Here is a 12,039-nt window from a genome sequence, read left to right on the forward strand (position 1 = left end):
ACTATTACTTCGAGTAGTCGCTTTAAATAGACTCTGTGCACGCTCATAAACACACAAAGCATGCAGCATGTGTTTAGTCTTATATTTGTTTCAAAGGGAGGTTTTACATGCACTTATAGGAAAAAAGTATCAGTTCTCTCACAAGACTCCTACCTTTAGAAATAAATTAACATTAAAATCAAACAACATGTTCAGTTCATGTCGGAGAATATTAAACACGGGTGTCTATGAAATATGTAATTTTTGAATAACGGGATCGGGAAAAAAAACAATTACCCTTCCCCGAGAACCGTGAAGGACATGTGAAATACCACTAGCACGCACCTGTACATATTGTCCCCCTTGAGCTCGTCAGCGCTAAAGAAAGCCGCTAAGCAATCCTGCAGGCTTATCGTAGGTCCCCAAAACCAGCTCCGAATCCATTCCCACAGCCAAGACACCCAACCCTGCAACAAAGCACATACACCAGTCATAACTTTACAGCCAGAAAGCATGCTACCATATTATACCCATCAGCAACATTTTAGCTTAAACTTCTCTTCAAAAAACTGGAAAACTGTTGATGTTAACACGTGTATTTTCTCAGGATACTTCTATTTCCCCCATAATAGCATTCCATCAATGCACCATTCTCATCTCATCGTCTGCCATAAATATAAAGATTCCAAGTCAAGTTTATCTACCAAATAACCAGTTCAGCTAAATTCAAATTTAAGATCCATTTACCAGTGTAATCTCAACTGATAAAGTAACAAAATAACTGTAATAAAGATAGATTCTATAAAAATTAAAAAGAAAAAATGAATCATAAATTAGAGTACTACATAATTTGGGGGTTGTTTTTATTACAAAAAAAAACATTTAAATGATTATTGTAAAGATAATATATGTATTCAGTACACATGGATATAAAAAAAATACAAAATTAAAAACAACCAAGTAAATAACATATGTAATGTCAGAAAGTTTATTTGATACAGTTACAAAAGTACACTAGAATCACGCTGATGCGAACCCTCACGGTTTCCGGAAAAACTGACTTATAAACGGAATGGTCGCAATAGAGAATTCGGGCCAATTCCTCCCCCCCCCCCCCCCCCCCCCTAAATATATCCAAATACATAAAATACTCGCGCTAAATGAATTTGAGTCATGCAAGTTCGGCTATGCTAGCCGGCTGGTGGTTATTTTCGTTCAAAAAGTGGCGAAGGAACTTGTGTGGATCAGGTAGAAAACATTCGGCTATAAACTAAAGATATAAGAACAATGCTATCCTGAAATGCTGTGACATGTTTTTGGAGTAGATAATCACAGCGACAGACCGACAGGATGCGCTTCCACCCTTGCCGTCAGCGATTTTATTTTGACAGCTCAAGCAATTATCTTGTCCATGTCCCTTCACAATGTAAAAAAAAAAGAAGAGAAAAACACGTTGGAATGCAGACGGAAAAGTAACTATGCAGTAAAATAAATATATTTACGGCCCTGCTAAATTTTTCTATTCAATAAAATTCGAGGTATTACGTATTAGTGATTTTTCAGCAGAAACTGTTGTGTGACTAATAAACAAATTGTATCATATGAACTTAAACTTATAAAGTATTTATTAACGGCGAAGGACAGTCGTATAAGCCCATAATAATATTTATTTTTACCGAGAATGGACTATACAACCTGGCTTTTGTCGCACGCGGTGTGTGAGGGGAGGAGGATGCTGACAGTTCCTCACGCAGAAGGTTTAAATAAGGGAGGGAATGTGTTTAAATGTTAGTGGATAAGGGGGGGGGGGGGGGGGGGGGGGGGGGGGTGTGTTTTTACATGGTTTGTGGCTCTGGGAGGGATAAGCCTTGAAGAATTAGCAAGGTATGGGAGAGGTAAGCGTCACGTCATGTATGACGTCAAGCCGCCGCTACCGCCAGCCTGGCCGGACGAGTTTCTTACGCTCTCGCAGAAGCTATCACAGCGGCTTCGTGTGGGGTGGGTAAGATAACATGACAGCTGATACGGCTTTTCGTGCGATAGTGGACCCGCCGAGCTCGGCTAGACACTGCCGCGTGGACAGTCTAGAGGGGTGGTATCTAATTTTAGCCGTCTTTTGTATGCCTGCCTGCTTACAGTACAGCTCTTGCCAAAATAAACGTGAACACATAGCGCCCAACAAAGTGTAACAGACTTGTTTTTCAGCCGATTTTACTCAAATTTTCGACTTTCTCTGCTGAAATTTTTCACGGTTTCTCAAAAAAGGTCGTATAAACGGAATGGACGCATCAGAGGGGGATCGCAACGGCGGGATTCCACTGTATATCACTGGACAACAAGGAAGTTTTATGAATTATATTTAAAACAATTAAAGAAGGGGCAAATTAAAGATACAAAATCTTGCATGTTTAATAGTGATGGGTCAAATCCCATCTCGAATTTGAATCCCAAAGTGTACCCAGAATAAAACCCCTCGAATCCAAATCTAAGTCTAAAGTTAACAAAAAAAAAAATTCATAAGAAATTAAAAATATTAACTTTGGTGTTGAAACATTCAACCCTTTAAATTTTTGTTTCACAAACTAAGTTTAAGAATCAATACATATTGTAATATTTAATATATTACATGTTAAAAGTACAATTTATTGGGGAATGGTAGCAGAATAGGTATGAAGAAAAAAAAAAAAACCTAGTAAACTTCAGAGGTTATCAGTGGTGCCTTTTTTGGGTAGATTTTGAAAAAATACTACCTATTGTAGCCGTTACCATGGTGTGACTTCTGGCAAATTATTATATAGTTTTTCGTTTTATGGTACCTAGACCCCAAAATCTTTGTCATATATATTTGTGCCTGTGTCTGTGTGTGTCTGGAAATGGGTCAAGTTAAAAAAAAAAAAAAAATCACATTAGGTTCATCTTAGATTATCTTTCTTTTTAATGAACTTTTGTTTACTCAAAACTAAAATACATTACATGTTTTTTTAAGGAGCCTTTTGGGTAATTTAACAAATATTTTATGAAAATTGTTTTAACTAAAACGTGTTTTCCCCCACATCGGTTCGGAATCAGTGAAATGACAACAGTTGAATCTGCATATCTGCAAAATTTTGTTAATCGGTACAGCTCCAGTAGTGTCTGCCAAAAAATTTCTATAATTCCAATTATTTAGATACTTATGAAGTGTGTGTGTGTGTGTATTAAACTCAAAATAATCCAGTAAAGGAGACACAAAAGACCCAAAAAAATATATATAACCAGAAGGTCTGATATTGTGTTATAATAATTAGCCATCTGATAATTCTAGGTCTCACTCACCCTTTTCTCATAATCACTATTTCTGAAATTATAACACAATACCTCCTTTGCACTTGTTGTTCCATCGCAAACATTTCCAACAGATATTCACTAGTGTAATGTCATGTGTGCACCACTTGAGTGACTTTACAGCAATCATACGAGGGGGGACCCACAAACAACCGGAATCGTAATGCTGCTCCTCACGTACTTGTAGCAACAGTGTTCTCCGGTAGGGGGCTGTTGTAGGACCTTTCATGAGTCGGTCTGCCAAGTGGTGTCACCCATAAACCATGAGTGTGTGTTCCCTGGCAGTTCTGAGAACAACGTGTGGCTGTGAAGTTCTGTTTCTACTCCGAGAGAGTTACTGAGTGCACACACACGCAACTGCCAGAGAAGCCACACTCATCATCCATTGAATTTATAACAATATTAAAACATTACATTTTTTGTGATTTCAGTTAATATTTGATTAAGTATGCTGATTAATTACATGATTTTAGTTGTATTTCAGTACTTTATGGTGACATAGCAATAGGCTTTCTTGAATTGAGATAGAAACAATTATTTGTTACCATAAAAATATAAAATAAAATTCTTTTAATAGAATAGTCAACGAAAGCTCGTGACAAAATATGGACTATTCGGGTTATTTTCACCTAGTCCTCGTAAATGGAAAAAAAAAAAAAAAAAAAATTATAGAAAAGCTCAGGGACTGGTGAACAGTTTAGAGATCGAATTCACAAAAAATCTAAATCATACTGAAACTATTTACGCCAAATATACAGGCTTCGGGAGCCCCTTTTGTCGTACTTGCCTAGTTTCCTTTAAACCTCAGGTAGCAAGAGGTTAAGTTATAACATATAAGCTAATAAAATCCGTTAAAGATTTTTTAATAGAAAATATCTCTTACAAACAATTAAGAATGTATGCTCTGCAGATTGGTCGATGTTGTCCCTAGCTCACCTGGTCGCCAGGGTACACGTCCGAGCACGCGGACAGCCCCCCCTTGGACGGCGTGAGGGAGCCCTGGTGCAGCATGTTCACGTGGTCTCGGCTGGGTATCGGCAGCGACAGGTCCTGGAACGTCTCCACCCTCGTCGAGACCTGGGAACAAGCACATTCGCAGCTCCACCGTGGCACCGTTCCTCGGCCAGGCTTCCCACAACTGCTGCCTGCTTATAAAGAATAAATATTTAATATAATATGTATTTCTAATTAAATTAATCAAATCCCCACTCATTAAAGTAAAATAGTCAGTTACGTGATATTTCTGCATACATTTTACACTATGAATAAGTAATAATTAGAGACCCCGAAAAATGGTGAAGCGCGAAATTCACGAAATAACGCGAAAATTTGATACTTTAAACGAATTTTGCGACTTTCCTTTGATTTTGACATAGTCGCGAAATTCACGAATTTTCGCGCGAAATTCGCGCTTTTTCGCACAAAATAATGTCCTTATGTCGTAAGTTCTATTTATTTAAGCCATCATAAACATAGGCGTGAAATAAACATAGACTGAAAGACTAGTGCCGTGATATTATCTTCGTTTTGACACGTTACTGAAATCCACGTATTTTTATTACTCTGTTTACAAGCAGTAAATATTGCCATCGCAAATGAAAACAAAATGTAAAAATTGTCAACAAACGATATGTGCACACTACCAACATAACAAATTGACTCCACAGTTTTCGTGTTTTGAATAATGGTCGTTTCTGCCGCAAGGCGCACTGGTGTCGATTTTTCTAACCTAATTTAATCGCATCGAGCTAAGATGGCAGTCATTTTTGCGTGCACATTTCTATGAGTGTTTACAACTACCGTCCACATTTTGTAAGTTTTGTGATACAATTGAATTTGTGGCTAAGATGCCGAAAACTTCGACAATGTTTGATCGCGAAAGAGAGATAATATCGGATGATTTTATATTTTTGATCAGCGGGACAAAATTATGATGTGCAAGTTCTGCAACGTGCGGGTTGATTGTACACGCAAAGACACGTGCAAAAATCATGTGGCAAATTACAAAACAAAAAAGACAATTATTTTGTCAAGCATTCTACCGTGTCTAAACAAATCTCGATAGGCGACAACGTGAATAAAGCAAACAAGCTTAAAAGTGCAGAAAACAAGAATTTTTTTTTCTGATTTTGTTAATATGATGCTGTAAGTTAACATTCCTTTGGAAAAAGCTGATCATCCAGCTATAAGGGAATGGTGTAACACCCATGTTGAAGGTTAGCCTTATTTATTTAGAAATGTTTTCCCCCTCTAATAAAAGTACATAAGCGTATGTAGGCCTACAATATTATCGATTAACTTACCTTTACTTCAAATAAATATGCAAGTACCTCAGATTACAAACACATAAATAGGATGGATTGCATTGTGAAATGGTGAGCACACCACAATACCGTATTTACCCATGTACCACCCGCCCCCATGTATGACCCGCACCCCAAATTTTCAACATACTCTCTGGAAAAAAACTTTTCACTGTAATGTCTATTTACATGTGCCTGCATAAATAGGGAAAAAGAGTCTGTCATTGTAACAACAAAGAAAACTCTTTATAACTGCAGCACAGAATTTTACTAACACAAATGCATGAAATATTAAGAAAAAAAAAACAGTAATATTCATTGTCAAAATAGTAGATCAATTTTGCTAAACAGACGTAAATTTGGTGAAATAAATTTTAAAATGTTTGTATGCAATAACCACAATCGTCAACTGTTCAGTCCGTTGCAACATCCTGCAAATAAAAATAAAGCTCGTAGTGCCAAATAATTAAAAATAATGAGTGATGCCATAAAACCATTTTATTCAACGTAAAAAAACCCGTAGCAAAAACGTGAGTTGTATTGATACGCATAAAATGGCGCGGGTTGCCAGTTATAGTTAACTTGGTTGTAAACAGAGCGCGCGCGTAGCAAGAAGTTTGCGAGCTATCGCTATCGATCTTCGACTACGTGCGCGCGCTCTATACCGAATGATGCCAACTGGCGCTGTTTACGTTTTATAGGTGGATTACAGCGACTCCCGACACGTTACGGATAAAGTTTAATACTTTTAAAAACGTCTTGAAAACACATCAGAATACGTCGTATTACGATTATTTAAATTAGAAAGCGTTAATCTCAGAATAAACCGCGTAAATTGGGGGAAGCAGTTTATACGCGCGTTGTAAACAAAGGAAATTTATTGCATTGCATCATATGAGGTTAAAACGGGACCGAAATAAAATGGTGCAAATATCGGGAAAAAGTAAATAACGGTAACGTAAATAAGGGGTTTCGCTGTATTTTCATTGTAATAAATGTGTCCAGCATTCGGTAATGTACTATAAATCCAATTTTTTAAGTCTTCATTGTTGTCCAAAACCTCAAATTTCGTGTATGACCCGCACCCCGACTTTTGAATGTTGTTTTTCAGAAAAAATGTGCGGGTGGTACATGGGTAAATACGGTATATTTTTGACTGATTGATTGATGGTTTGACTCTGTAATCCAGCAGTACCTAATCTAGAAAAGGTTAGGTTAGGTTTGGCTAAGAATTGTTTTGAATAATTAGCCCATTAATATTTTTCAGCGATAACCTTATAAATGCTACCTATTTATAAGTAGGTATATTGTAAGTTATGTATACATTTTAGGTGCAGGGGATTTGCCATCATCAGCCAACACTCTTAGAGAAACTTATGTCCAAAAATTGGCCAGGCAAATAAGGAAGCAGTAAGGCTATGAGGTTTTTTTTTTACACCGCCAATGGCATAATTTTTTCACAATTTTTTGGGGTCTCTACTAATTGCTTATTTTTGCACCGCTTGCTAATTTTTACACCGTTTTTTTTGCACCGCTTTTGTCATTTTTTTTGCACCGCTTTTGTCATTTTTTTACACCGAAATGAGCCAGTTTTATTTACCATTTTCTGGGGTTCCTAGTAATAATGCATGGTTGCTACAGAAATAGAATCTTAGAATTCCCTGACTTTTCCCTGTTTTCCAGAAATTTAAGAGAAAAATTCCCTGACTTTCTTATGAAGTACATACCATAAATATTAACATGCATATGATTAAATGTAATATAAAAATTACATGAGGTAAAATAAGGTTTTTTTATTGTGTTATTTTGACGGCAGAATTGCGAATGTGTTTTTTTCCTTCGACATGGCTGGTGAGAGCTCTTCGGCCCATACTGCTGAGTTGAATACTTTTGTAGCACAAAGTGCAGTACGCAGAATTTATGTTTTTAGCAGAGGGTTTGATATGCTGAAACTGTGACTTCTTGAGTCAATTCTCCTTAAAAGTAGTTTTCTTTGACATCTCTAAGCTAAAAAAAAAAGTACATAATATTTTCAGGTTAGGTTAAAAAAGTGTTTATGAATTCTTAAAAAAAATATTACTACACAAATACAAAAACTATTACAAATTCACACCTAGCAATATAACGGGCCTACTTAGAGAATTACAATAGCAGCATTACAACATGCAATACTCTTACATTCTTACAATGTTAACTAACGATTCTGGGGAAAAACATGTTCAGATATGCATCTTTTTTTATACACAATGTAAGTGTCACGCAACAGAACTCACGGATTATACGGTTGAAAAAAAAAATTAAAAAAATTGTTAGAAAAAATGCAAAAACATAACCGCACACAAAAGTCACGTGTTTTCAGCTTGATAGTTTTCAAAATGAGAATTGGTATTGCTTCTTTATCAAAATGCACTTTATTTTCTTATGATCGCATCAAAAACTAACTTCACCTGAAACAACGCCTTTAAATTCACGTAATAAGCTTTGTACTCATCTTATTCCACGTGAAAATAGCCTTCAAAAGATAAACAACGCCATGCCCGTTCTGTAGTTCACTGCATGGAACGGAACAAAACACAAAGTCTCAAGGGCAAATCAAAAAGGATCAAAACACGAACAAATGAAGGCCGGGTTCGCTAGTGAACAAACGAGTGCCTAGATTGGCCAGAAGTTATGGTGGGTGGTTGTAACAGCCTATTGCAACGGACAATCGTAGACCAAGTAAAAAAAAAGTTGCAGTTGCCGTGCACCTTAAGCAGCAGCCTGTAGCAGTTGGCTACACTGTCGGTCGGTATAGGTAGCGCTCCCATCGTCTTCCTCCCCTTTTCCCCCTCCACCCTATAGTCTCCTTCCCTCCCTCCATCCCCACTCCCATCTACTCCCTCCATCCCCGCCGCAATTTTAGCGCGCCTAGTGGCGTAGTTTCAGAGGCCTATATAAACTCCAGATTTTGCATGTTTTGTCACTGTCTGCTTGCTCTTCGGAGTGATCGACAGTCCGTCGGGCATTAGGCGATGTTAGGCTTAAGCACTGTGAATCTATGCTAGTGGTAATATCGATGGGGTCTCGCTCGCCGTCGTTACGTTTCGGAAGGTTATTATGTCCGAATGCGGTCAGATGCTAGTAGGTTCAGTTATGTTATGGTTACCTACCGTATCGCTTCGTTGTTATTTAGTGCAAACTTGAATACTGGATGTTTGAATTTCTCTCTTTTATGGCACTCGCGTCGCGCTCAGTAAGGCTTACTTACATCAAACTCTTGTCGGTAGTAGATGCGCCAGAGTTCGTGTTTCCTTGCTTATGATTGTAGCTTCATTCACGTCACTGCCCGACGTACTTCCGTGCAGACGTCTGATATATTTCAAGTCAGTAGTAGGTTTAATGATAGAGTTGTAGAACGGGCGTTTGGCCCATTTAAATTTGTATTGCTCTGAAATCGATATATATATATATATATATATATATATATATATATATATATATATGCTATGTCGTTATTTCCTAAAATCACGATAGGTATAAGAATATACTGACGTAAGCTGAAAGAATACGTTGTACCTTATATCCTGTTAGTCATGAATAGCCATCTGTTTAATACAGTTCAGAGGTCTTGCGCAAGTAACGTTCGTCCTATTGGATAAAGTTGTGTGTATTTGATTTTTTCTGCACTATTATTTCAGCAGACTATTATCTTATGTTTTATACGAATGTTATGCTCGTAATCTAAACTGCGTATTATGTAGTGGTGCACCGATATGGCTTTACCGATTCGATTACCGATTACCGATTATGAGAGCAATAATCGGCAGATACCGATTCAGTTACCGATTATAATGAAATAATTTTTTTAAGTGTAATAATGCACACAAAATGTTTTATTCCCATGTGAATTTAATTACAAGAGTAGGTAAAATTGAGAATACAGTTATAATAACAGTATAAAAAAAAATAAAATACACTATTAAGTCATTGCAAAGAGTAAATTAAATTAACTTCTATTTATATTTGTTGTTGTAAACAACTTGAACTACAGTCTAATAATTGTAATTTACAATGGGTAAGTTTTTGTTGCGGAAAACTAGCATTATTATCGACTATCACATAAGGTTGCATCGAGAAATTACCGTTTAACAATGTAAACATGCTGCTTTATTTTGTTCACTTGAGTTTATAGAAAAATGTTTCCACACTTCACTTTTTTTTCTCACCACTCGCCATCTTACTATAATTATATAAAAATGACTAAAAACCAATTCTAGCACATGTGATTTTATTTATGTTCACTGAATATATAAACTTATAAATACTTTTTCACTTTTCACGTCACATACAAATAACACAACAACGGATGTTGTTACCAAAGACGCCCATAACGAGTTTGTAAAACGCAGTGATGAACTCTGAAAGGAACCGGGACCACGATTTTGAACCGCTACTACGACTCGAAAAGATCGATTCTCATAGAATACACTGCAACTGCTTGTGGTACTTTGATTGTGTGCCATCTATTTTACGTCTCTGGCTATCTATAGGTAATGTACAAGGCCACTAAACAAAAGACGAAACGTAAATAAACGTATAGGAAAAATGTATTTTTTATTGTTAGAGGCAATGAGATTAATTAAACTTAACGAAATATCTGTAATCTTGATATGACGGAGTTAGATGAATTTTGTAATATATACAAATATTACCGTATTTCGTCCTAAAACGTGTAACAAAATATTACACGGTAAAAACCTACTTAATTACGCCGGGACGTAGATAATCGGCAAAGTAATCGTTAAGATAATCGCCGATTACGATTAATCGGTAAGTACCCATAATCGCCGATTACGATTCATCGGTATCCGCATCGGTGCACCACTAGTATTATGTAAATTATTTGTATCTCATACCCTCTTTATTAGCAGTAAGATTTCACGTGTAAATGCAGTTGATTGCAAATTTATTGGACTATGAAAATCTCGGAAATGAATCACGAAAACCACGTTATCATATTGTAAACACTTAAGTAAAAGATTTAAGGCGATTGAAATATACAAATATACAAAAATGTATAATGTAAAGAATTCTATGTTTGTGGCCATGTGCCAAATTGACTCATGAATAATTTATTATGCACAGAATTGTTACTACAGCCCAATTGGTATATTGAGCTAGTGTGTGCAGCTTATTATCATTAGTATTATTATTATTTACGTCTCTTATCTAAAATTGTACTTTTTATATATATATATATACACACACACACACACACACACACCTGTTTCGTCTATAATAAAATGTTATTTTTGGTAGCTTTGGATTTAATTCAAAACCTTACTGCGCCTTAAATAAGGGTAATAGAACCCTTTATTTTTTTCTTCTTGTTACACTCTGTATTGCAGTTAGGGATAGGTAGGGACCATTCTCAACCCTCCCCCCCGCTGCAAGCCTTTTAGCGGAGTCGTTCGGTAGCGGTACGAGTGCATCAAAACAAAGCTTTGTTTGAATTATAAGCAACTTTAAAATTTCCATAATTCGTAGAATTTTCCCTGACATTTCCCGGAATTCCCTGACCATTTTAATTTCCCTGACATTTCCCGGTTTTCCCGGTTTTCTAGTCCTGTAGCAACCATGTAATGTAACTAATCTTCCTGTGTTGAAGACAAGAACTTCATTCTAATTTTGCTTATCAAAATGTTGTATATTTTCCACCCAATGGTGACACGTACGATAGCATGTTTATTTACTGCTCTAGAATTAAGCTGTCTTTTATTACCTAGTGCCATAGAGAGAAAGCCACACAAGTAACCACATATTACGAACGAATGGAAATGACAGGTACATCACTTAGGAGTAGGTGAGTATTCAAAAATTTCAAATTTATAACATAAAGGAACACAAGAAAATTTACTAAAAAATTTTGATTTTTATTCTGCAACATAGCACACATTAAATTTTTTAATGTAATGAATAATCTTTGTTAGTGATTCATAGGGGCCGGAAAAATTCGCAATTTGCGATAGATGCGATTTTTTTGCGAATTTTGAGGTTAGATGCGATTTTTTACTAATTGTTGTTATAAATGCTATATTTGCGAAATCGCGGTAAAATTGCCATTATCGGGCGAAAAACCACTATAGAATGCAACAAAATGGCTTGAACACACATTCCTCAAAGTATTTTTTTTGAAAATAGCCACCATAACACAATTACCGTAAACAATAGCTTCTGACAAGGCTTGTTGAAGGAATAAAATCCGAATCCTAACCTTTATTTATAAAACATTCCTTAACCAAATATCACGCATGATAGTATAGAATAAGTAATTTTGTAAATTTATTCTTTACGATTTACTCAAGATACCGTTGAATGTTGTTTAGAAAAGAATGTTCACACTACTTATCGACGCAGTTATTTTGTTTTGTTAGATCACATCACGTTCGCCTAC

The 12,039-nt window shown here is 36.2% G+C and overlaps 1 protein-coding gene across 6 annotated transcripts in view; it reads right to left on the minus strand.

The window, feature by feature from the left end:
• The window catches only part of LOC134528537 (ubiquitin carboxyl-terminal hydrolase 20), an 80,904-nt gene that overhangs the window by 50,467 nt on the left and 18,398 nt on the right, over positions 1-12,039 (minus strand). For all 6 annotated transcript variants that reach the window (XR_010074406.1, XM_063362250.1, XM_063362253.1 and 3 more), the window contains 2 exons: positions 4,240-4,380; positions 325-446 (listed from right to left, as the gene is read on the minus strand). Coding sequence is in view for 5 of the 6 variants with exons in the window: in XM_063362250.1 (XP_063218320.1) it covers positions 325-446; positions 4,240-4,380 (263 nt within the window). In the remaining variant the exon portion in view is untranslated. The remainder of the gene's footprint in view (positions 1-324; positions 447-4,239; positions 4,381-12,039) is intronic.

Source organism: Bacillus rossius, chromosome 1 (assembly GCF_032445375.1).
Source record: "Bacillus rossius redtenbacheri isolate Brsri chromosome 1, Brsri_v3, whole genome shotgun sequence".
In the NCBI taxonomy this organism is placed as follows: Eukaryota; Metazoa; Arthropoda; class Insecta; order Phasmatodea; family Bacillidae; genus Bacillus; species Bacillus rossius.